The sequence below is a fragment of the Pseudomyrmex gracilis genome, unplaced genomic scaffold (genome assembly GCF_002006095.1).
Source record: "Pseudomyrmex gracilis isolate BER0280 unplaced genomic scaffold, ASM200609v1 scaffold_70, whole genome shotgun sequence".
In the NCBI taxonomy this organism is placed as follows: domain Eukaryota; kingdom Metazoa; phylum Arthropoda; class Insecta; order Hymenoptera; family Formicidae; genus Pseudomyrmex; species Pseudomyrmex gracilis.
The window spans coordinates 442,721-469,864 of NW_018020654.1; the positions used below are offsets into that span (position 1 = coordinate 442,721).

At 40.4% G+C, this 27,144-nt stretch overlaps 1 protein-coding gene across 11 annotated transcripts; it reads left to right on the top strand.

The window, feature by feature from the left end:
- Positions 1–62: 62 nt before the first annotated feature.
- LOC109854626 (serine/threonine-protein kinase mig-15) lies at positions 63–26,941 on the top strand. Of its 11 annotated transcripts, none has more exons than XM_020427905.1 (21): positions 63–1,141; positions 2,116–2,181; positions 5,968–6,024; positions 7,313–7,357; positions 7,449–7,731; positions 7,833–8,044; positions 8,168–8,396; positions 8,478–8,738; positions 8,817–8,995; positions 9,556–9,576; positions 11,098–11,283; positions 11,577–11,680; positions 12,086–12,177; positions 12,347–12,423; positions 13,460–14,287; positions 18,780–18,929; positions 22,858–23,071; positions 23,176–23,396; positions 23,488–23,805; positions 23,909–24,208; positions 24,340–26,941. In XM_020427905.1, exons 1-21 carry the CDS (start codon positions 1,076–1,078, stop codon positions 24,421–24,423), a joined length of 3,993 nt encoding a protein of 1,330 aa, XP_020283494.1. In that variant the 5' UTR covers positions 63–1,075; the 3' UTR covers positions 24,424–26,941. The 11 variants fall into 11 exon arrangements, with proteins under 11 accessions (XP_020283494.1, XP_020283497.1, XP_020283500.1 ...); XM_020427908.1 differs by having other exon boundaries at positions 22,903–23,071; XM_020427911.1 differs by having other exon boundaries at positions 13,568–14,287.
- The last annotated feature ends 203 nt before the right edge of the window (positions 26,942–27,144 follow it).

Below are 27,144 nucleotides of genomic sequence, written 5' to 3' on the forward strand. Positions count from 1 at the left end.
TGTTCACGACCGCGGCGGCGGCGGCGGCGGCGGCGGCGGCGGTGGCGGCGGTGGCGGCGGTGCACAGCGGTGCAGTCTCGTCGACGGCTACGTAAAAGCACGTAAAGGACGTGGTGTGTGGGCTCGGCTCGGCTCGACTCGGCTCGCATCGGCTCCGATTCTCCCGCATCCGTTATGACGGCACACACAGTGATCCAGCAGCGCTAAGCGCTCTCTGCGTCTTCGGCCCGTCATCTCTCGCCTCTTGGCGAAAAGACAGGGAGAAAAGGGAGAGGAAGAGGAGAGAAAGAGCGAGAGTGCGCGTATATATCGAACTCTCTTGGCGCACCCTTCGCCCGTTGTGCGCGAGATAAAAAAAAAAAAACAGAGAGAAAAAAAGCCGAGAGAGGAAACGAGAAACGCGATGGAGGCGCGACGTTGCCCGGTTGTCTGATCGCGCTGTGTTAACCACACGGGCTCTCCGGTATTGTGTGTGTATATATATATATATATATATCCAAGCATATATCGACACTCCGGATAGATCGGATATATAGTAGACTTTAACTTTAGGTGTGTTCCGCGCCGCGCCATGTGCCGCGCCGTCATCACCGCTCCGCGTGTGTCTCCTCCCAGTGGATTATCAACGTCGTGCGTGTCGCCGCGATTCAATAATTGTCGCGCGTAGTCAAGTAGTTGGTTCTCTTTGTACGTGGTGTGTGCTTTTGTTCATCAAGGTGCTTCTCGATAATTGTTCTCCGTGTTGTCAATGCGCTGAGTGCGACGAGTGAACCCGAGTTACGCATTTTTCCCCCCTTGCTCCGACCTCTCCCTTCGTATTTTTGTCCGGTTCAAGCGAACAAGCGAGCCCCGAGGAAAAGGATAGCGTGAGCGAAGGAGGGAGAAAGATAGGGAGAGAGAATTTTTAAAGAAAAAAAAGAAAGCAGTCGAAGATCAACCGGGAAGGAGCGAGGAGAGTTCTCTCTCGTTGGTGTCACTCTCTTTCTATATATCTCTCTCTCTCTCTCTCTTTCAACGAGGCTTCAACGACGAGCAAGAGAGAGATAACGCGAGGGAGCGCGAGTAGCGTATCAAGATGGCGCATAATTTGGCACCGAGCGTCAACTGCTCGCTCGACGACATTGACCTGAACGCTCTGAAGGTATGTAAATACCGTGGATTATTCGCGGTACGCGTTTTGCATGAAAGCGAGGAAGCGCGCCGAGCCGCGTGCCGCCGCGGACGTCGCGTCCCGGCGGCACTGCCCACACCTGGACCCGCCTGGTGTCACGCGCATCTCATTATAACATGGTGATTAACCTCGCGACAAACACACTGACAACGTCGACGACGACGATGACGACGGGCGACAATGAGACGAAAAAGAGGGAGATGTTCTCCTTGAGAAGGTTTCTTCTCTCTCTTTCTCGCTCGCTCGCTCGCTTGTTCGCTCGTCACATTTTAATAATATCGTTCGCTCGACGATGCGTAAAAACTTCGAAAAAAAAAAAACAAAAAAATCGAGCGATTGTTCTTCTCGCGCGTTCTTCGTAAAATCGTCGGCGTTTGTCAGAGTCCACGCACCGCTGTTTCTCGCTCTCTGTGTGCGAAAATGTGTCGAAAACAAGAAAGTCAACGAATCGGCGAGATCTCGATTTTGTATTCCTGCGCGAGATTGTCGCGTTTGAAAAGAAAAGAAAAAAAAAAAACAGTGTTATCTCGATGCCATTTGTACGATTCGATGCTTATTTTTTATCGTCTCTGTCTCGTTGACAGTTGACGAAAAACGTCGCACGCGCGCGCGCGAGAGAAACAAAACTTCGTTAACTCCGATGTTTTTCTCCAAAGGTACAAATTGTTCCAACGTAGTAGCGGCTTTTGATGAGTTTTTGTTTCTTCGAGTGAGAACAAAATACTCACGCGTTTCATTTTCCCACAATCTAACGCGGTTTCGTGCGTTACGTTTTCTAATCGCTTTTTCGGAGCTCGAAGCATCGAAGAGTCAAAATCGTTTTTTTGATAATTAAATGACACTGATATGTAGAAACAAATAGAACACTGTGATATATCGCTTTTTAATGATGTGAAGAAATTGCTTTGTGTTTTGAGAAGTTGATTAATCATTTCTGTTTACAGGATCCTGCTGGTATTTTCGAGCTGATAGAAGTGGTTGGAAATGGAACTTACGGCCAAGTTTACAAAGTGAGTAATTCAAACGTAATTTTTGTTGTTCGCTTTTTTCTCGTTCTATCTCGTCATCAACAGTGATTAATCTCATATTGATCAAACTTAGCTCGATCAACCGCGTCTAATTTTCAGTTTGAACAACGCGATGATTAATATTTCGAAATATTCCGCACACACACGTACGGTGCGGACAACTCTAATTTGTCTGATTTTCATGCGCACATTTGTGTGGGTTATCGCACTTCCGTTAGTAATCCATAAATCTTATCTGTCACAGGACTATTATAGTGCGGCCGCCTGTGCTTCCCGTTTGCGTATTTTTATCGCCGAGTTTCGTATCCATCCCGTCCTGTGTAAAAGATCTAAAACCCGCACTTGTGCGTTGCGCACGTGGGAAACTTTCATATTTAAAGTGATACGTGTACACGCGCGCGCGCGCGCGCGTGTGCGTGCGTCGTGTGGCGTTGCATTCTCGCGATAAAACTACCTCCTGCTCGTTTTACACCTTCGGAAGGCTCATTCTCTCGCATGCAAAACAGATAAAAATATTGTTCTGCTGCTGCTGCTGCGTGAAGAACAAAAGGAAAATAAAATAATAATCTCATCCGCGCTTATCAAGAAAAACCGCTTCGCTCCGATTGAATTGGTGATCTTAGAAATGGAGTGAGTCACGTGGCAGGAATGCTCACGGGAAATAAAAAAAGATCGCCTTTCTCTGTTTAGATGCGAGTTCTTGTCGGGTAGTTGCGACGAGAGATAAATTTTCTTACGTTCGAGAGACAGTTAAGGCGGTAATTGATTTTAAATTCGCACGCACCGCGTGGAATAATTCAAAACCCCCGGAGGGACTCCGAGCGACGAGAACTCTAGCAAAATGAATGTAAGAATCAGACATGGGACATGGAAAACGTAATATTTCTTCCGTTGAGATGTGGGGAGATGAATGCACAGTGCGGTCGAGTTACAAACACACACACACACACACACAGAAGGGAGAGAGAAAAGAAGGAGCTCTATCCTCACCTGTAACAGAGAGCGCGAAGACGACGGTGATTCACTTTGAAAAAATTCTCTTTCGCGAGGCCGTCCTTGGAAGAATAACCCGGTGCGAAAAATGCATCGTACGGTCGAGAGAGAGAGAGAGAGAGAGAGAGAGAGAGAGAGAGAGAGGTCGAGAATCCCGCGACCGGAAGGACGCGCGAAGAAACGTATACACACGTATACATATAATGTCACTAACGTGTCTAGAAACAGGCTTCTACATCAGCAGAATCGACAATCGTCGCGAGTAAATTGCCGTATCTCACAAATCGAAAGTATACGAGTTTTGCTCAACACAATGAGACACAAATCCGCTTACTAACTCGATACTCGTTAAAAAATAAGAAACCAGTCGCTCCGAGTATATAATTTTCTTATCACGTTTTTATACGATACAAGTTGACATAGTATAGTTTAATTAACTTAATTTATTTACTAATATACAGCTTTTTAATTACATATTCTAATTATATATTTTTTTAATTATATATATATTTTTTTTCTACGTCGTGTCATTAATTACGCAAATTCCGTGAATCTTTTCACGTCGTGTTGAACTTCGGAATTTGCAAGTCGTCGCGTTTCGCAACGTTGAGGAGAAACATCCGATCGAAATTAACGAACCACCGTTGATTAATTCGCGCACATACAAGCTGCAAACGGGGAAATAAATTCTCTCTTTAGATACTCGAGGGAAGAGACGGCAAACGCGGCACACACACACACACAGCGAGAGATATTACTACTAATGTTCCCCTCTTACTTCGAACGACATTAAAATGAAAGTTGTTCTGACACAATTAATTCACGTTGTCCGCGCCCAGACGATGCGGCTGCTGCTCGCTTCGCGCGCTTCATTCGATCGGCCCGCTTTATCGGTGGAATTGTAGAAAAAAGATTCGCACACACTCATACACGAGGAAAAGCTACATATCGCGCTCGCTGGTTTTACGCGTCTCTCTCTCTCTCTCTCTCTCTCTCTCGACGCGGTTCAAAACGAAGCGCAAGTTTCACGCTTAGCTTGCACTTTTATCGGGGTCGAAAAGTGCATTTCGCACGAACATTCCGTTCGTATTCACCCTCCACCTTTTCGCGTTCTTTTCAACCGCTTTACTTTCGCGCTACCGCGAGAGAGGAGAGATAGACGACGAGAGGAAAGCGCGGAGGAGAAGAGGACGATGACCCGATGACGGCACCCGAGAAACGAGCCCCGAACAACGCGCACGCGGACACGCGTGAAAAGTCTCACGCAAGCGACAAAAAAAAAAAAAAGGGCGCGCGCGACAAATATTTCGCGACTCGAATCTCATCGTCGTTCGGAATCATCGTCGAGAGACCCGTCGATTCGAGAACTTCGAAGAAAACGTTGATGATTCAGACGAGCGTCGATCGAGCGTTTTAACTTAATCGTAGATCTGTTATCGCGGCCTCGTCAACGAAAATGTTGTTTCTCACACAACGCGAAGGGGATTGGAACACTTTGTGGAACACTTTATAATTCAAACCTCATTTCCGGATAATCGATTCGTTCAAACCGAGAGAAAAAGAGAGAGAGAGAGTGAGAGAGAAAGAGATCGACAATGAACAAAAACCGCCATCGATTCTCCTTCGTGAGGTATTTGTCGTGCTGACGCAACGGTAATCGAAAAATGATTTTATCGGTGCCTCTTGTGTTGACACAATGCATTGTGAGATAAAAGCACATTTTCTGGAGTGTCGTAATGTCCGGTAAACCCGGGCATCTCTCTCCGCGAACGCCGCTTCGGAATAAGCTGTTCATTTGAAGTTGCACACACGTGCAATCGCGCATTTGCTCTGTCTGTAGGTGTTTTTTTTTTTTTTTTTTCTTATACAATCAAGATACGTAAAAACATCTCTTTTCTCCGACGTAAAACTCCCCCTTTCTTTTCCCCTCCCAGAAACTCTCGCGCGTTTTTGATTCTGTCGTTCCGCGTCGGAAACTCTCGAGTTCCACATCGAGTCAAGTGACGACGTTTCCACGTAGGTGGAGAATTCAGAGAGACGGATATTACCGCGAGAGCTACCGCGGGCTACCCGCTGCCATTCGTCAAACGAGCGAGCGAAAGACGCGGGGGGGGACTGCGAGCCGATTCTTTTTGAGAGAATAGAAACGGTCGAGAGACGTCATATATATATATCCGCGCGCACACATAGTGCGCGCGTGGCTATATGCTTGTGGTTGCTTTGTAGTTGAAAAAAAAAAAAAAAAAGACTGAATATATAAAGCACGCGGTAAAGCTTTTTTTCCGCCGCGCACACATCACGTCTCCTTCTCGTGCCCCCGGTCTATCCTTCAGTAGCTGAAGAAAATGAGATGCTTGACAAAGGGAGGAGGGAGAGAGGGTGTACGAACGTTCCGCGTCAACTCTGTGTATGTGCGTCATTGTCTTTTAATAATATCATCGTCCCCATGTGGGTATCTACAAGGTGGGGAACTACAGCTGATCGGTTTGATCGCGTTCGAGAGATGAGAAAAAAAAAAGGGTGTAAACGACAAGAGACAGAGTGGGTGAATAACTCTGCCACCCCTCTCGCGCGCGACGGAATTTGTATTCTTTGTATTAGAATTATTCATCCACAATGGTCAGAAAAGAAAAAAAAAAGCCTTGTAAGATAACGTCGGGCGCGATAGTAGCGTATCACCACACCGGTGCGTGGTTATTTCGTCATTGTTGTAAGCGTTACGGGGGCTTGTGTGTTTAACGGATGATAATGACAATGCACTTTTCTGCTCCGCAGGGTCGGCACACCAAGACTGGTCAGCTGGCGGCCATCAAGGTCATGGACGTCACGGAGGCAAGTATCCGATTGTGTTGCGCGCACGGCGAAGCACGACTTAATTACTTTCTCGTTTGGAGTGATTCAACGAACGGTAGGATTAGCTAGCTCTCTTAGCTTCATTCTTGAGAAGCGGAGTGGAGTGCGTTGCGGTTTGTTGCAACCACCTACCTACCGTTCTCGGAAATATGCGGAGAGAGAGCTTTGTGAAAGAGAAAGAGAGATATATGTGTGTCTGCCGAGATATGAGACGCGTTTATTTTGTGAGAGAGGCGAGACATTTGTGATTTGATGTAGTCAGAAAAAGATATTTCAGTTCTCAGAAAATAGACCGTTCCGACAACCGCAAGTTAGATAAATTTTTATCAGCGGCCGCGACGTCTCTCTATATATATATATATATGATATACACGAAACGATTCCGGAATCAGTGCCGCATTGCATTCCCGCTATCGATGAGAGACAAAGACCATTTCTATGAATGCGCGATACGTGTGGCGTGTTACTCAAACAATTCTTAGAATCTAAAAGATGCGTTATATTTTTATTGAAGGTACAAAACACGCGTTTTCTCTTCAACGAACACGGAAGATAATTAATTGCACAAAGATATGTTTTTATCTGATGAAATATTTTCCGAGTAAATAGGCGATAGGTTTCAGTTCCGCTTATCGTTTTTGTTTTTTTGTTTGTTTGTAATATTTCCTTCAAACGTGCGTCTCGTCGTCGTTTCTTTCCGCGTGCGTCGCTCAAAACTTTTCCCGCAAAAGCGTCGCGGAATAATCAACGTTTGTAATTTGCGTATCTCCATCTCTCGCTCTTTCTTTCTCTTTCTTCTTGCGAACGTGCCTCATTTCTTTTCTCCCGTGCAACGCGCGAGTAAAGCCTCGGTTCTACTTACCTACTTTAACAAACAGTAGAGACTGCTTTTCCAAACAAACCGAAAGAAATTTTCACATTCTCTAATAATTGTTTTGCTTTCTGAAACATCTGATGATTGTTTCGCTAGTCCGTGTTCGTAAGGCTTTGCTTTTCTCACAATTCTAAAAAATGCACGGCTGAAGTTTACAGGTTTTAAACAATTTAATATAAACAGCGCTCGCGCGTAAAATAGCTAAATGTTTTTTTTATGATAAGAATTTTGTTTAAAGAGATCACAATTGTTTTGAACTTAAAAATTTGAATGTTAAATATACCAGCAATGTTTTGTATCTTAAAAATAACATGTAATTATTTATTTAACATGTGTAAAAAAAACATAACTTAATTGCATGCGTGTAGTTTAACAAGCTGCTTGTTGTTGCAGGATGAAGAGGAAGAAATTAAATTGGAAATAAATGTACTCAAACGGGTGAGTGTGCTGCACACATTTACGAGTACCGTAAAGCGTTAGATCATTGACGGAATAAATTAATGCAAATGAGTCTTTTTATATTGCGCAGTACTCGAATCATAGAAATATAGCTACGTATTACGGTGCCTTCGTAAAGAAGTCATCACCCGGTAAGGACGATCAATTATGGCTGGTTATGGAATATTGCGGAGCTGGCTCCGTCACGGATCTTGTCAAGTCAACCAAGGGCCAGAGTTTGAAAGAGGAATGGATAGCCTATATCTCGCGAGAAATACTGAGGGGACTTAGTTATCTTCATAGCAATAAAGTTATCCACAGGGATATCAAGGGACAAAATGTTTTGTTGACTGATAACGCGGAAGTCAAACTTGGTAAGATCAATTCGGGAATTATATATATATATATATATATATATATATATATCACAAGTCTGTTATTTCTCATATTTCTCATGTTCGTTTCTGATTTCCAGTTGATTTCGGCGTTAGCGCACAATTGGACAGGACGATAGGTAGAAGAAATACGTTTATTGGCACACCTTACTGGATGGCTCCAGAAGTTATCGCTTGTGACGAGAATCCAGACGCCACTTACGACAATAGAAGTGACCTTTGGTCGCTTGGAATTACTGCTCTAGAAATGGCTGAATCACAACCTCCGCTCTGCGATCTACATCCTATGAGAGTGAGTCTTCTTCAATAATTTTCAACGATATATTGTTGAATATTCTTGATTTATATATATTTAATGTATTATTACATACATTCGAAATTTACGTGTTTATAATAATCTTATCGTTAAACACAGGCTTTGTTCCTGATTCCTCGTAATCCCCCGCCACGACTCAAATCGAAGAAATGGGCTAAAAAGTTTCACGGATTTATCGAAACGGTATTGGTAAAGGATTATCATCAGAGACCTTACACAGAACAGCTCCTTAAACATCCGTTTATACGGGACCAACCTACGGAAAGACAAGTTAGAATACAGCTGAAAGACCATATTGATCGTTGTAAAAAACGCAAACAGGAGAAAGGTGCGAAAATAGTTAGTTACTTTTGGAGCGAAACTTGCTTCGGTATACGTTGTATCATGTAATTCGTTGTTCTCATTATAGAAAGGGACGACTATCGATATAGTGGTAGTGAAAACGAAGAAGATGAACCGGCATTGGCCGGCGAACCGTCGTCCATAGTTCAAGCACCTGGAGGTGATACATTGCGCCGTAACTTCCAACAAATTCAGGAAGGCAGAACATTAACGCAGGATGTACCTCCTCAAGCGCCCGCCGCGAAAGAGAAACCAGGAAGCAGATCTCAGAGAGAGGTGCCTGAACCTGGACCACCCGCAAGACCCGCCATACCGCACAGACTTATAGGTACATTTAATCATTTTTCTCAAAGTATTATAGTTTTATAATAAGAGATGGACATAAAATGTTAATATTTGAAAATAGTGGTGCCAGATCCGCAACCACCGTCTCGGCCATTACCTCCGACACCTCGAGACGATCCTCGGCAACCGCACAAAGTGTCCACGCCGCCTTCCAATCATCAGCCACCTGCTGGAGGAGGAGGTAGCGGAGGATCCGGGGGACAGCCCGCGCCTCAAAGGAATAGTGTCTTCAAACCTATGGTATGTCTTTTACGAGAAGATTCGCACTTTTTCCGTAATATATCCGAATCCCTTCTGAACGTCCGCAAATCAAACAATTCCTTTCTTTCCATTACATTGTGCGAATAAAAAGTCATTTTTTTTTTAATAAATAGACACGAATAAGAAGTATAGATGACCAGATCTGTAGAAAGGCATATGCTGTCGTTTCCTTTTCTTTGCAGTTTTTGCCTCAAATTTGTATTTTTATCGATCCAATTTATATACATTTTCTATACACCATATACATAATGCATAGTTTTTCACTCTGTATGTTCCTCCTCTTCTCTTGCAATATATATATATATACACACATATATATTACATACTTGGGGTATATACACACATATATATATATAATTTTTACCTCTTTAATTGCACGCGTTCTCTATTTTGCTACTGCCGTCATTGGCGTACACGCTGATGCGTTCTATTATTCTACTGTTACTACTATGTACACATACACAGAAGCTCCTAGCACTCGAATTTGGAATGTATTTGGTTTTTTATTTCTTTTCTATGTTCACACCTACTCCCCGTAGCTGCCGCCGAAGAAGCCAGAGGTAAGGTGACACGCACACTTCATTATATATATATATATATATATATATCTGTCTCTCTCTCTTTCTCTCTCTGTTACATGTATCTCTGTTACTAACAATTAATTTTCTCGCAAACGCTTGCATAACACGAGTGATTTAGTAATAACAATCAGCGCAGAAAATTGATCTTTATTGGTCTCCGCGATCAATGTATGGAAGTACGTGGTCATTTATCATATTGATAAATTTATGAAGAATATGACAAATGAGTTTTTTTAGTGTTAATCTTCCTTTTTTTTTCGCAGCAAATAAAATTTATACATTTTTCTCTTTTCTAAATTTAACTCAACAGTTTTGCATTAAATGTAATATTGAACACATTAATACTCTTTTATTAAATATAATACAAACTGCGCTGATTAATTATTAAATTTATTTTATTTAATAATGTACGTAAACGAAGCATCTCCCTTCAATAATTCTTGGCTTGAGCGCTTGCATCGTTCCATATTGACCTCTGACCGACTACATGGATATTTTGGTCAGTAAGATTGTACATGTGTTTAGATCTACATACACACAACACGTTTGTTGGTGTTTCGAGAGATAATATCGTTTGAATTTGGGTTTGCGTCATTAAAATATATGTATAAGGGTATACCAGGGTCAGCTATTTACTGTTAAAGCGATGTAATTATGTCAAACTAATTGATGCATAAGTGGTCTGTTAAATATAGAGAACACACACCCGATTAACTTCCCCCAAATTGAAAATACACAAGAATAGGAGTTGTTGAGTTCCGTTTTTTAATTTTAGAAAGGACACACATAATGCAGAGAAGAAAGTTTTTCCTCGAGATCGTATTATTTTTTTCATTTCCAAACTATAACATAAATTTTCTTTCTTCAATGAAGTTTTACTTTCTTTTTTTTTATTTTGTAATTATTGAGAGAAACGTACCTCTCTTTCTGAATGCCATAAACGCAGTATCGAAGTTAATTCTCGATATCACGGTCAGCTTTCTTTTCATTTGCTACTAATTTGCTACTAATTTATCCCATATATAATATTTCAGTAAACTTGTTGCGTTTGCAATATTAACACTGATTGACAAGATGATTTCGAAACAGACCAAACCTTCAGAAGCATATTCTCTTCGCGTTAATAACAAAAAAACAAAAAAAAAAACGTGTGTGAATGCGAAGATGCTTTTTTTCGAATATTTGCGTATATCATTTAGGTAGAAAATAAAATTTCTACGTAACGTTTTTATTTGTAAAAAAAAAAAAAAATGAGATTGTTCTCTTTCACAATTTTGGCTTTTTCGGAATTATCCTGTTTAAAATTATAGAGGCAGCAGTTTTGCTTTTAAATGCACAACTTTGTGTTCTCTTGGACATTTTTATATCCTCGCCTTTCTGCCTTGTTTGGCTGTGTCCGGTGGTGGCTTCTAGCAAAAAAAAAAAAAAAAAAAGATTTCCCAAAAAGGTATCTCGGAACAGTGACTAACGGGGTTGTGCGTGTATGCGTGTGGGTGATAGGACATGGAGATACTGGCTGCTCAACTCATCGAGCTTGGTGTGTCACAGGGCCCCGAGGCCCCGCCAAGGCCAAACAGACAGCATAAGGGCCCTACAGCCTCGTCTACATCAAATTCGGTGCAGCCTGCAGTTGGTAACGATCAGAACAACAAACAGATGCCGCAATCTTCCAGTATTCTCGATCAAGTAAGCGATTGGAGTGGTCGCGGATTGAACCACGGCTGATATAATTCAGCAAAAAAAAATTCAATTTACACGTCTGCATCCGTATTCCCATCATTGTTAACATTATTCCTTTCGTTTTACTTTGTCGTTTTTTTTTTTTTATTTTTTACTGCGTGAGACACGCATATGTGTAAACATTTGCCTTTCGTCTAGATCGAGGTAAAAAGTATACATACAAAGTGCTCAAAGTTTAATTGTGTCACACGGACAAAAAAAGGACGCGCTAAAGACGATGTGTTACTTTGTCGTTCTAGGCTCTGTCGATCGAGAGTGACAGCGACGACGATCTCGAGGACGCTGGAGGAAACAACTTGAGAAACGACGGTACTTTACTGGCTAGCGATCCGCCCAAACCGCTGTGAGTAAACGAAATTTACCTGCTTTGTAACATTCGATCGGGTTGTCGCAAATGTTTCATAAATGGGGTTTTATAAATGAACGGTCACACACAATTGATACTCGCTACATTAAGATCTCGCATTAATGCACAAAACAAAAAAAAAACCCATACGTGTGTATAATTTTAGTTACATATTAATCTTACTAATATATTAATCATTTGTATTAAAATCTCTTACTAATGTATATGTCATTTCATTTTCATCTTCCATCATGCCTATCCCACGCTTCAACATTTTACGTCATATGGTCGCCTCGGTCGTCTCGCCTCGCCTCGTCTCCCGACACTGGCAACGCATTACCTGTGCTTCACATCCACGTCGTCCACGTCGATTAACTGCAATCTTTATTTTCACCTCTGCAGTCCCGAATTTTCTCCTTTCAGACCGTCGTCGGACTCGTCGTCGTCGTCCTCGCACAATGCTCAAAACTCCCATCACGAAGATAAGCCAAAAGGTAAAGGAAGATCACTTTCACAGGAGCATTTGCTAAAAAAAAATAAGACTTTCGATCTCTCTCTCTCTTTCTCTCTCTCTCTCTCTCTCTCGGATTGTCACGCTGACTAGGAGCTGGATTGTTTCACAAGTTTGTTTTTAATGCTCTGTTCTCTATATGATCTTTGCAGGAGGTGCGCCGAATCGTCCGCTCCCGCCTACCCCCGACGAGGAAGAATCGGGAGATCGCACGCTAGTCATGAAACGAGTGAGTATTGTTTTTTTTTTCTCTCTCCTGAGATTGAGCAATGCAAGCTAAATATATATTATACATATATTTGTAGATTTCTTCTCTTACGTTCGGATATATATATATTTCGTTTCGGTGTAACTTGAAATTTCTATATATATATATATCGTTGGTATGTAACGTTATAAAATTTGTGTAATCGTGTTTTTTTTTTTTTTTTTTTTAGTAGTTCGCAAAACAAAGCAGTCGACGTATTTCCTTTCCTTTTTGTTTTTCGGCTCCGCGTTAAGCATTTGATTGATCTGTTGTGACGGCGCGCGAAGATGTGTACTCGAAAAAAGGAAAGGAAATGCGCGACGATTGCGATGCATATTTGGTTTTTCTTTCTTTTTTTTTTTTTTTTTTTTTTTTTTTGTAAATATGTACACGTATACACATTAACCGATAATCGGAACTAATTCAGTGGTTATATACATATATATACATTGTCCCCTCCCTTCATTGTTTTCGCTCTACGTCTCGTCAGGATTGAAACTTTTGTATATTCCAAGCGAGCACACTATGGTGCACTTGCCTTGTGTCTGTACTTTTGCCGCTGTCGTACGATACACTTATGCACATTCATATACGAACGATGAACACGTATTTGCTGAATATAGAGACTATATTGCTTCGGTGATGAAGCCGCAATAAATGTATCGCATCATTGTCTCTCTTCTTTTTTTTATTTTTTTTATTGTTTTTATTCTAATCCTGTATATATATATATATATTTTTTTTAAATGTCTCTTGAATCTTGATTTTCGTCGCACGCTCTTCCGAGATTTTTAATTTGAATCATAGACCCTCTCACTCACCGTCGCAAAATAGTCGTTGTTTACTTTATATTGTATCATTACACTCCATTATCATCATCCATCATTATCATTATCATCATCCATCATCATTATCGAACAATCATCGTTTCACGTTATTATTATCGCACGCATATTTTTTCTTGGTTTTTTTTCTCTGTCACCGTACCATTACCCTCGCCATCGTACGCGCACTCTAGAAACTTAGTCAGATGTCAGACGATCGTGCAACGGCTAGCGGCAACCGACGTTCCGAAATAGACGAGCAGCTCCTCCTGAAAGAGTGGGATTTCACCCGCTTCTTTCAGGGCTTTAACGAAAAGTTGGATAAAATGAAACAGGAGCACCAGCAAGATGCGGCCGGTCAAGCGAGCAAGTCCGGATCCAATGAGGATCGCTCGTCCTCGTCTAGCGAGAGAACACTCAAGAAGCAAGAGCAGTTAGCACGAAGGAAACACGAGCAACAACAACAACAACAACATCATCATCATCATCATCATCAACAAAAGCAACAGCAATTGAAGCCGGTTCACAGGCGGCAAGAGAGCGACTCGAAATTGGGCAATGCGTCAAGCGCTTTCGCACGTGCCTTCCGCCGCGAGAACTCGGACTTTTTCCCGTCTGCGAGGCACTCGGCGTATCTACAGAAATCGTCCGACTCCTCGAGGTCTAGTATATTCGCTAGCGGTAATCGGCGCGGAAGCGAGATAAGCGTCGCCGGTATTGTCGGTGAGAAAGGCGACGGTCTCAATTCCGGGGAACCGATTCTGACGGACTTCTTGCTGAGCCGCGACGGGCTTCAGAGGCCCAGGAGAGAAAAAACCGAGAGTAACATCGTTTTCGATCGTCTTCGTAGTAGATACGAGGCGAGGAGGTACGATTTGGGACGCGATAAAGACGAGAACGCAAGAAGACGCAGTTGTAGACCCTCGGACGCTACTACGGCCTCTGCCGTAGTCGACGATGCGGGAACGATTAAGTCCACGGCCAGTACGACGGCCAGCGAGTACAGCCCTGTTGTTACCCAGGTCAGTCCCCTAAAGTCGAGTCCTGCGAATCGCGAGCCCGAGTTGCGGAAAAAAACCTTCGTAAGAGCCATTCGCGAGTCCTGCCTGTGTGCTTGCCTGAAAGAAAACGAAACCTTCCTCCCACTACCTTTACCCTTATGTTATCTGTATTTTCTGCCTGAAACATTTTTTTTTTGTCTTTTCTCTCATCCCGATCTCTCGTCCGTCTCCGAAAAAAATCCAAACATCGAAGTGTCTATGATACTAGGAAATATTATTATAAAAATAATATCTTATTTATTCCGCGTTTATTATTAATTCACACAGTTGTTGCTTTGTTTGTTTCTTTTTTTCGTTAACTAACGAAACCGGTCGCACTTGTGATACACATTTTCTCACGTAGACACTTTGATCTCTTTTTTTACATATTCTCCCGAAAAAAAAAAAAAAAAAAAAACAACCATTGTGACTGATTTTTCGACATCCAGCAGCATATAACAATATCACATAGAAAGCTAGTCAGCTACGCTCGACTCTTAGACGCATATTTCATTTTTCTCTCTTTTTTGTGTCATCGTTTTCATTTTCACGACTTGTCGAAACTTAGTAGCAACAATTTACATTTAATTAATTACTCTAGTGCTCTATCTATATATACCATCATTAGCAGTATTAATATATCATATATATCTCTCATATATTATCTCTCTTCTCCGACTAGATTGTTTCATGGGTTTCTTCACTTTTTAAAAATGATATACTGGAACTTACTTTTTGAGCGCAACTTTAGAATTACTACGTTGATTAATTATACGTTTTTTTTTTTTTTTTTTTTTTTTTTTATTATTATTATTAATTCCGCCACTCTACTAGCACACATTATTACTATTACCACTTGTCTATTATTTACTGCCGTATTAATCATACATCTATTTTCGTTAATAATTGCCACCAACACTCTCTTCTCTGTTTTTACACTATTTTTACCTCTATTATACTATTACTACTATTATTGTTAGCGCTGTAACTACTAGTGTCTCTCTTACAAATTTAAGAATTTGGAAGATTCACACGCTCTGGGAGATGCTGCTGATACCAATAATATACCTTTATTCTCACTTACGTACAATTTTTCTTTCGTCTGTCACAACAAAGAGGCTTTTTGCAAACGTATTTACCGAGTAGCACATGCGTTTACCAATGCGTTTTTTTCTTTTTTTTTGTTTTTTGTTTTTTTTTTTTTTTTATCACAGTTCCCGAGTTCCTTAATCCTTGTGTTATGATTTTGTGCAAATCATTGCTGCTTCTCTCGGAGTTCTATATTATCTCTCGACATGGGCCTCATGACACGACACACGTCTGTCTCATTTATCATACACGTGGTTGTGGGATTTCTCGTGGATATTTATTAATGAAAAAAAAAAAACTGACGCAAAAAGCGATGTCGAATTATTAATTATGCTACTCCGTAAATCCGATTCCTTTGTTTTTTTTTTTCCATCTCATCGCTACGTCCTTATGATCCCTGGCAAATGAGTCTCGTCCTCTGTTGTTCGAGTGATTTACTGTTGATACTCTCATGCAGCAAAAAATCCAAAAAAAAAAAAACAAAAAAAAAACAAACCAAAAAAAAAACCGACAAACATCACTTCCACGACGACGGAAATCACGACGTGAAATCTGCGACCGAATTGAAGGAATAACTGCATGGAATTTGTTTTTGGGATACTCGACAACGTTTAATTGGCGCAGCGACACGTCGCGGGATTCGGAAAAACAAAGTAAAAAAAAAAATAAATAAATAAAAACGAATAAAAAATCGTGATGGTGAATCACGAAGACGTTTCTCCAATTATGTTGACACGTAAACGCGTCTCTTCTTTTTTCTCGAGCACACATTTCTTTATTTCATTTTTATATTGTCTGTTGAATTATTCGAAAATTCGAGAAGAACGTCGTTTCTTAAAATCCACGACATATTGAGATCATTTTTGCGTACGAAAAACGTAATTACGACGGTAATCATGTGCATCTTGTGCGAGATGAATTTTTTGTGAATTTTTTTTTAAATTCTAATATTACACGCTTTTCAAACGTGCTTGTTTTTCATTTGACGTATTTACTTATGTGAGATTACGTGTGTGCATCGAATTTGTGTTGATATCTTGTGTAAAACTTTTATTTTATAACATTTTTTTACACTTCGCCGAGAAATTTTCATGAGCTCTAATAAACTGATGTCTTTTCAAAATTTTACTTTTCTATTATTTTTCTGCACATACTAACAAACTACCGACTGATCTTAACGGCAGTTGTGTTGATGTATCTACTTGGACGACGCTAAAAATTCTCTTTCGTGTACACGTGGGACCGTGACACGTTGCTAGAAAGAAAGTACAAATTACGCCGTCGCATTTTTCACATATCAATCTCGATGCTTTGAGACTGAGGTTCTCGTAATCTCGAGAACAAAAGAGAGAGAGAGAGAGAGAGAGAGAGAGAGAGAGAGAGAGAGAGAGAGAGANAGAGAGAGAGAGAGAGAGAGAGAGAGAGAGAGAGAGAGAGAGAGAGAGAGAAAGACGAGAAGAATGGGAGGTCGAGAAAGAAATGAGAGAAAGAGGAGGAGGAGAGATTGCGAAAAAGAAAGAGAGAGAGAGAGAAAGAACGTGAGAGTAATAATAATTATCAACAATCGACCCCTAAGACGTGTACCGGGGAGACTTTGTGTTCTGCCATTCTCTTACATTGAACGCATAATCCCGAGACGAACAGAGGGAAGTGGAGGAAAAAGAAAGAGAGAAATAAAACTCTGTCGCGAGATAAAGAGTGAGGCATTCGAGAAAAGAATGGCATTGAAGCAGAGAGAAAAAAAGAAAGAGAGAGAGAGAGAGAGAGAAGTTGAGAGCAGCCGAGAGAAAGAGGAAAAATACGTAGAAAATGACAGTGGATTACCATGCGAAACGTCGTACGAGTTTTATTACACATCTCGTGTCTTGCATGAAGCTTGCGCTACAACAAAACAAAAGTATGCCTCGAGATCCCCCCCAAAAAAACGCTCATATATATGTGTGTGTGTGTACACAGTGACCCATTTCACAGTGTCTCTCTCCGTGTTTTGCAAGCACGTGTGCTAAGCATGCTTTATTTTTTTGTCTTTATGTGTCTGAGCATGTAGCGATTTTGCGTTTACTCTCATTGCCATTTAGCCGCGGGATTAACCATCGCCGTCGGAGAAAGAGAAAAGCTGAAAATGCGCCGAGAAAATTCGTCAGCGCGAAATTTTCGGTTCTGATTCGCCAACCACTCTCTTGGGGGAGGGGGTGGCGAAAAATTTCGGAAAAAATCGAGTGTAATGAGACAAACGGTTGCGCGTTCAGTTTTCACCGGCAAGCATTTTCGAGACGCAAAAGCGTAAAGTTTACCACAAAAGTTTGAAATAATAGTACTCGTATTTGTTTTTTAATTACATATGTATCGTTGGTCTGTGTGTGTGTATGTAGTTTATCGATTTTATTATTCTATATATATATATATATATATTCGTTTTAGGTTTACCTACTGTAATTATTGTCTCTTGTGTCTTTTTGTATGTCGAAGTACAAACGACAGATGTAAATTGTTCAGCGAATTAGAGTTAATGTGTTAAATAAGTTTGTAAGTTAAACACGATCGAGAAAGTAGCTTAATCGACTGTTGGCATGACTGCGACTTTTTCTTTCTCTTTCTTTTTCTTTTTTTTTTTTTTTTTTTTATTCTTACACCACTACACGTATTAATCAATAACACGGTCGTGCAACTTGTTGCGTGTTTGTGATAAAAAAAACTTAACTTGCTAATTATACGTTTTAAATGCACTCTTGTGTCGAAATAAGTTTCTCAACACTGTAATATTTTCATCTCGCAATATATATATGTAATTTTTTTTTACATTTTTTATTTTCTTTACAGCTTTACTCGTGCAGTTTCCGACTCTCTCTCCGATTCTCTTTCAATTGTTTCCGCTTGTTTTCCGCTTCTCTCCCCACGAACAACGTAATCTTCACGCTTTCGTATAATTTTCACCGTTTCCTCATCTCGCATTATCTCTCCCCGTTAATCGTCGATTTCTCCCTTCAATTCCTACCCTTCGATGTTAGCATTTTTTTTCTTTTTGTATTGTTGTCCCCGTCTGTCTCTAATCTGCGTAACTTCTGTCCCCGTTCTCTCTGCATCGCAAATATCGAGGATCTGAATTCGTAATTTCAGTAAAGTAAGTGAATTGCGAGCAGTAATAAAAATCTAAATTTCATTTACGCCGAGTTGTTTTTTTTTTTTTGAAGAGAGAGCGAAAAGAGAGAAAAAGAATCTTGCGAAAGATAAACTTGATAAAAAAAAAAAAAAGAAAAAAAAAGAAAAACGGATTCAGATCCCGGATGGAGTTTTCTCTACTCTCAAGTCTTTTATCTTTCTTTTCTTTTCTTTTTTCGCGCTATCTCGACTGGAACATTTCAAACGGAGAATCGCTGATTTGCAGAATCGCGAGGGTGGAGATCGTTCGAGAAGCGGGGGTGGCGGTGATTTCCAGAGGTCGGACTCGTCCCCAGGTTCACGGCCCAGTTCGGTATTACCGGATCTCTTGACCTCTTCACCGGGTCAACGGCAGGACAAGTCAACCAGCGAGGAGGTCAGATTCATCTGTCTATATCTATCTATTGATATCCTCTATTTTACTTACATAGCGATTTATGCGCGTACTCGCGCGACACTTTGTGTCTCTCTTTCTTGGCAAAAGACAGCCAGATAGATAGATTCGCGTTGCGAGGTGGAACAGTAGCGCGTTACCGAGAAAATGTATATTGCGTGTTGCTCGAAAGAAGAACGTTACCGTCGCGACGGAAGGATGTGACATCTCGAAGAGATTTGCCCGCGCGATTCCATCACGCCGGTGATATATCGTGCGAGTGCGCGCATATACGATTTTCCACAATTCACATTTTATTTCTACTTTATTATTATTATTACGAAATGCCTTCTTTATATGTTGCGTCTCGAGGCGTGAGTCTTGTGAACGATGTGACGTATATGTAACGTCGTTAACGTATACGTAATACACACACACACACACGTATGTGTGTACAGAATGTTTAAAACAAAAAGAGGGTAGAGTATTTCGAGGGGATTTAACATGCCCCAAGATAAGTCGAAAAATTTTTGCAATGGGTTTGCAAATGAGTCGTTTTTGAGTCGATTTTATTTTTTTGTTGCTTCTTTATTTTTATTTTCTTGTATTTATCTTATTTTTATCATAACTTATATTTAATAAAAAAATAACAGCTGATGTGATTTTATCTTATTGGAGAAGATGCTCCAAGTGCAAACTCTGCATCTTTTCTAATAACGTGAGGTGAAACGTCAGTTGTGTGTTACTTTTTGCACAAATTAAAATAAATATAGAAATATAATCAAAAACAAGAGAACACAAAAATATCTCAAAAAACAGTTTGCGGAATCGTGTTCGTTGAGACTTTTCGACTTTTATTTTGGAGCACATTAAGTTCCTTTAAAATATTTCACTTTCTTGTTTTGTAAACACCCTGTATACACACGACAACCATGATAAGGATCTTGAATGAGTTTTATCCTTTCGTTTATAGTAGCAATGAGAATGCTTTTTTTTTCGTTACACCAAATTGTTCCGAAAAAGTAATTGCTTTTTGATTGGATCAATTATCTTTCTTACATACTGTGTATATTTATTATCGATTATTATTCTAATAAGCATACATATCGCAAAATAGGTACGTAGTTACGCGTTATAGTGTACTGTGTTTACCCGCAAACCTGATTTAGAGACATGTCACACATATTTTATACCAGGTTTCGAAGACAGACTAGTGGCAACGATAATGTAGTAACGGTATACAACGTATACATACAATTTTATCGATATTTCGGAAAAAGCAAGAAAAGTCGCGCATTTATACATACGCGATGCATATTGTTATATTTTATACATAAATGTGTTTAAGTTTGAGGGTTTACACAGAGAGAGAGAGAGAGAGGGGGCGGCTTATGCTTTGTGTCAATGTCTTGTTAATTGTCCGTGATTTAGTCTATAAAAGTGCATTTTGTTGACTATATATTATCTCGTATCTCGATTTGTTGTTTCGTGATTCTTTTTTTTTAGGTTGCATTCTCACTTTGTTACATAAATTAGCAATTTTGGTAAAAAAAAAAAAATTAGATCTTGATCAGTATTTGTTTGATTTTTTGTTTCTTGTTATATTTTTTAGTTTTTTTTATTTTTTTTATGTGCATAACAATAATTTGTGTACGAAAGTCTCGTGAGAAGAAATTTGATTTGCATTTGTTACGTGATATATTAGTTGGAACGAGAGACGAGAGTTCTCTGTGAGTTCGATTTTAGTGGACAAAAGTTTCAGTTTCTTAGAGAAAAAAAGCCAATTTTTTTGCTGGAGTCGTGTTGTTTTCTACTCTGGTTACGAGGAATTTTTTTAGAAAAAAAGAAAGAGAGAGAGAGAGAGAGAGAGAGAGTTACCACTAGTCTAGTAACGGTTCAGGAGAAAAATCGTTCTTTGTGTGCGTCACTCTTTTCACTCCTGTCTCCTATCAAGTTCACGTCGAGGACGAAAATTCTTTGCGATTTTTTCAACGGCTCGTACGTGCGATTTGTGTAAAAAAAAAAAAAAAAAAAAAAAAAAAAAAAATTACACACAGTGTGTCCTATAGCGTACGTATATGCACAATATAAAATCCTTAAATATTCTCTTTTTCTCAGCATTTGTCTCTCAGCTTTTTATCACGGGAAACAGTTTCTCGCACGCGCGTGAGAACACGTGAATCTTCTTCGTTTTTTTCTCCCCTCCTCACTATTAGACGTGTTACTCGAAAGGAGTTGTTAAGTGTGTCGAAGAGGTAAAAAACAAAAAAACAAAAAAAAACGCTTCGATTTTTACACGGCTTTATGCGAGAGCACCGTATCTCAAACAACAACACCTTTTATTGGCAAAAATCCACGTGCAAGAAGAGACGTGAAGGTCGCGAAATACAGCGCAGAGTTTTGTTTTTTTTAACGAGTCGAGTTTTTAATCGGACCTGATATTGCAGAAGCTCTATTTTTGACACGGTCACGCTTTGCGATCAGTAAGATCGTACATATATATATATATACACACATATATATATATATATATATATGTATACATGTATATACACACGGCCATACGCCACACATGTCTCTGTTTTCACGTGCGATCTCTATAAGCGTCAATTGTACGGTTGTCAGCGTGACTAATTCAGGATTATGTTGTGTGTTGTGGGACACGCGGGAGCTCTAACCCGAAGGGCAGGGCCCTCTACTGACCATTCCAATCCCAATACTAATTACAAAAATGTAAGTATCTATCCGTATTCCGTACATTTACAAATTTTTCAAACAAAAAGAGAAAACTGTTTGTTTTTTCTCCCTCTATTTCTTCCCTCGTCGCAACACGCGCGAGGAGAGGAGATGGACGGGACAAGAAAACAGAATCGTGTTGTTTTGCTCTCTCTCGAGATCCGTTGATCTTTTTGTTTTCATTTCATTAATTATCTATGCACCGCGAGATGAATGCCAGTTTTTGTGCGCAGGTCTCGTTTTTTTTTTTTTTTATTTTTATACATATATAATCCTCTTTGGTTTGGTTTGTGGGATTCTACTCTTGACATTCTTGGTGTTTCAACACAAATATTAAAACAAAAAAAAAAAAAAAAAGAAAAAAACGACAATCTCTAACACCCGACCACCGTTGCTTTTCGTTCTCACATCTCTCTCTTCCTTCTTCTGTCTCCTTTAACTCTGAATTTTGTTTCGTGAAACGTGCGACAACACATGCGAAAAAAAAAAAAACAACCAATCGCGTGTTTCACGACGCGCAAATGGTCTTCTAATCTCATCTTGAATGCGTACTTGAGAATCATAATGAAGCAGTGAAAAATAATATAATATAATGATATATATATACATGTAGTTGTGGATGCTTGATTGAACATAGAGTTGTTGAGTTGACGAATCTCTGCTTGAATCCTCCCCCTTCAACGCGCATCCCTTTTACCACGTAGCGGTTACATGCGAATGTTTCTTTTTTTTTTTTTTTTTTTACGTATATACTTTTGTTACACACGACTTTGTTGCATACAAAGGGCTTTTAATTTGCAATTGAGAGAGGTAACCATCTGTTTGTTGGGAGAATGTTACGTAGATTACTTCTCGCATATTTGAATCGTCGTTTGATTTGTTCTTTCTTTTTTCTCTCTCTGACTTCCTTGTTTGTTCTTCTCTTTGCATGTTGTTCGCTCACCATTGAAACTTTTCAACGCGTTTCCCGCAACTGCATAACCACTCTTCCTTCGTAACTTGGTTGTGTTTGCCGATTTTTTGTATTTTTGGGTTGGAGATAAATTTTCTTACAGTAATCTTTTTTAACATCTTTTTTTGCGTGTACCAAGTAGAGGTGTTCTTTTTTTTTTTTTTTCTCGCGCCAGCATTTTGACGTGCGCGTTCGTCTGTTAGAGTAAAACTCTCTTAAACGGCAAAGTCATCTCTGTTGCAGTACCGACAAGCGGTGAAATCACCTCCTCCGTTTGCGCTCCAACAGAAACAGAGATCTTTTCTCACATTCGGATTCGGAGCCGGTCCGGCGAGAAGAGAGTCCCACGTGAACGTTAACGTGACTCCCACCAGCCATGACGTAGCGTCGGATACGCCGGAGATACGCAAATATAAGAAGCGCTTTAACAGTGAAATTCTTTGTGCCGCATTATGGGGTACGTAGGCGGGACACACACACGCGCGCGCGGCACAGTCTTTATCGCGATTCTTTGAATTTTGCGATTGACTCGAAGATATGATTTATTCGTCGTTTCCGTAGGAGTGAATCTATTAATCGGAACCGAGAACGGCCTGATGTTACTGGACAGGAGCGGACAGGGTAAGGTTTATCAGTTGATCAACAGAAGACGTTTTCAACAGATGGAAGTTCTCGAGGGTCAAAACATCTTGGTGACAATCAGCGGTAAGAAAAACAGAGTACGCGTGTACTATTTGTCTTGGTTGAAGAGCAAGATTCTGCGAACGGATGGTCACAGCGATGTAAGTTTTCGTTACGTCAAGAGACATTCTCACTTGTCTGACACATCCACTGTATTCATCTCTCTCTACGTTTATCTCTGCTTGTATGCAGCAAGCCGAGCGACGTAACGGTTGGATCAACGTGGGCGATCTGCAGGGTGCTGTGCATTTCAAAATAGTAAAATACGAGAGGATAAAGTTTCTCGTGATCGCGCTGAAGGATTCCATTGAGATTTACGCATGGGCGCCGAAGCCGTATCACAAATTTATGGCTTTCAAGTCTTTCGGCGAACTCGCGCACAGACCGCTATTAGTCGATCTCACGATCGAGGAAGGTTCAAGATTGAAGGTTATTTACGGTAGCGCGGATGGCTTTCACGCGGTCGACCTGGACTCCGCCACAGTTTACGACATATATTTACCGAAACACGTAAGTGAGACAATTCAGCGATTCTCGCATTTTCATGTTGAGACAAATAATTAATAACCGGTACGTATCTATCATCGCGTAAACGCGCATTTTTCAATTGCAGACCCAGGGCCCTATCTGTCCGCATTGTATAGTATCATTGCCGAACAGTAACGGCATGCAGTTGTTACTTTGCTACGATAACGAGGGCGTGTACGTGAACACTTACGGCAGAATAGCGAAGACGATGGTACTACAGTGGGGCGAGATGCCTACTAGTGTCGCATACATCGGCACGGGACAGATTATGGGTTGGGGAAACAAAGCGATCGAGATCAGAAGTGTGGAAAGCGGTCACCTCGATGGTGTTTTTATGCACAAAAAGGCTCAACGGCTCAAGTTCCTCTGCGAACGTAATGATAAGGTACGTATTGTCCGACAGTGTGCCTACTTGTCAGTCAATATCGATATTGTTTTGCTATAAATCGTGTCGCAGTTCTTACCCTACGATTCAGATCGTCACATGTAACAACATCATTGTATCGTTCCCTTCAGGTATTCTTCTCGTCGGCAAAAGGCGGTAGTTCGTGCCAGATTTACTTCATGACTCTAAACAAACCTGGTATGGCCAACTGGTGATCCCGAATGAGGCCGAATCTGGCCCCACGATTATCCTCCGCGCCGCACAACCTGCCCCGTGTGTCGGGATATACAGCATCGGCGCGTACACTTGCCCGCCCTTCACTGCCCGGATCTAGCGCCTTGGAGATCAGGAAGTGCGTGCATCGTAGCCAGCATCTTTATCAACATCAACAACAACAACAGTATCGTCAGCGTCATCGTCATTATTCTTATCATTATCCCCGTAATTTTTCGTACAACTATAATAATTACGACTACGAAGAGGACGAAGAGTTCGACGAGAGGTTCCAACGATACTACTCTCGGCTGACCTTGCGAAATACACAGGGAACGTTGACATTTGTGAACCTCCTCGTCAAGAAATTCCTCTGTCTTTTCACTTGCACGCCCTGCGGATTACGCGGCGCGGCTTGAGAAACGCGGCGTTCAGAACGCGCGGAGCGAATTTTTTCCTACAAAACAGAAAAAAAAAAACAAAAAAAAAACAAACAAAACAAAACAAAAAAAGAAATAAAAGTGCGCACGATAGATTATTGCACGCTGGTAAGTCGTATATTAAAAATAAAAAAAAGTATTCTGTGTATTTGTATATCTATATGTTCGTTTTACTACAAAAAATTTGTCGCTTTAATTACTACGCTAAGTCTCTGTATCTGTATTTTTTTCGCGCTGACATGTATACGTAAACACGTTAACTCTCGAAAACAAAAAAAAACCTTATAATATTATATACAACAGAACAACAAATGTATTTTACTGTGTCTGATAAATAGTTACTACTTAAGAGAGTGTTTTTATACGAAAGAAATAATTTAGAACAATATAATGATAACAACAACAACACACACACACACACACACACACACACACACAAAAACTTCATTTGTGCTGCATCTTTTCGAGCAAGCATTAGTCATTTAAGAAGCAACGCTGAGACGAATTACCAGTGACGCAGAACTGATCGATTATTACGCCGCATATATATATGTATACAACTATTTTCGGTGTTAGGAAACTCGTGCAATACTCGGTAAATTGGTTTGTACAAAAAAAAAAAAAAAAAAAAAAAAAAAAAAAAAAAAAAAAAAAAAAAAAAAAAAAAAAAAAAAAAGAAAAACAACAAAACGAAGTAACTAAGAGACTTTTTTTTAGGAGAGATATCTTAAAAGTCGAAGGGAGTGGTAGTCCGATAATCGAGTTATGTGTCGTAACACAGAGAGATGGTAAACTCAGATCGAGAAATAAACAAGAGGAACTCGTGTAATGTTTGCAATCGTGATTTCTCTTTTGTCGAAGTTTGTTAATTTATCTCTCGGTGAGAAGTTCTGTGGTCTTAATCTGTTAAGGAGAAGAACGGTAGGATTTAAAAAAAAAAAGTAACAGAGCGGAGACGCGCCTTATTATATTATACGCCGAACTGGCGCCATTGTATTTTGACGGCAGACATTGAGGCAACATCGTTACGTTACACGACGCGATAATATCATGATTGAAACATTTTTAGAATTAAGTGAGAGTAATTACTAACGTTAATTAATTGTATAGTTATAGCAATTGTGTGTGAGAGAGAGAGAGAGAGAGAAAAGTTTTTTCTGCCAAGTTTGCGCGCGGGCAAGCGCGGCGATGACGACAATGACAAACACGAGATATATATATATATATATATATAAATATATATATATATATATATAAAGGTAACGTCGTAAGTTACACCGGGATGGACGATTCGCGCATTTTTACAAACAAATAGATTAATTATTAGCGTTAGGGTTGTGTGACGCACGTGATGTCAAAAAACGTGAATAGCTAAACAAAAAAAAAACAAAAAAAAAAACAAATTTCCTTGTGTTCCACGATATTCTCGAGTCCGGTGTAGTTTCTTTTTACGTTTGATATATGTATATGTACACATACACACACACATACATACACATACGCGCTCTGTGTATTCTTGTTACGTACGACGGGAGACACACATCTTTGCCGCGCAAAATCGTTTGTCGTTTACACGTCGTGACGAACCACACGAGCGATATTAGTCTTCGGCTTTTGTAAGAACTTTGTAACTTGTGAGCGAGACGCGCACTAAAAAAGAGCATCTCTCTCCCCGCCCCTCCCCGTCTTCCCTTCCGTTCGTTTCCTCCCTCGATCGCGAGTCGTTGTTCCGCTTCTTCCTCGGAACGTTCATTAACGAGTCTGATCTCATATAATCTCAAAGGTAACTCGCGCCGTGAGGAGGGAGATAACTGGCGAGGGGCGAATCCTTAATAATTACACCGCGATTTTATTGATGTCGGATTATATTCTACGACCGATTTAAGCGGACTTAGTGTTAATAACGGAACGGAATGAGCCCCCCCCCCACAAGTTGTACCGATTTTTCGCTCACAACGCAAGTTCGCGTCGACTCGGAGTTGTCGAACGCGTACACACAGGCAACCGGTATACGTAAATGTTTGCAGGGATTGTTTTGTTCTTCTTATCGTTACGAGCTGCGCGCGCGTTGGAAGAAAAATCCAACGCGCGCGAACAATTTGTGCGAAGAGACTATTCGTTCGAGCTAACGCGAGAGAGCCTTTTTGCGAAACGATCGGTTACGCGCAATTTATGTGCGTGCGCAAAAAAAAAAGATCTGCCGGATATTGGAGCACCGTGACAATTCGAGTCGAGATCTAACGGATTTAAGATAAGCAATATATATATATATATATATATATA

Excerpts from the sequence above, each read along its gene's own strand:
- LOC109854626 (XM_020427905.1), top strand. The coding sequence starts at position 1,076 with ATGGCGCATAATTTGGCACCGAGCGTCAACTGCTCGCTCGACGACATT. Across the intron at positions 8,996-9,555 it reads ATAGTGTCTTCAAACCTATG|CTGCCGCCGAAGAAGCCAGA; the intron begins GTATGTCTTTTA and ends TACTCCCCGTAG. Across the intron at positions 14,288-18,779 it reads ACAGCCCTGTTGTTACCCAG|AATCGCGAGGGTGGAGATCG; the intron begins GTCAGTCCCCTA and ends GCTGATTTGCAG.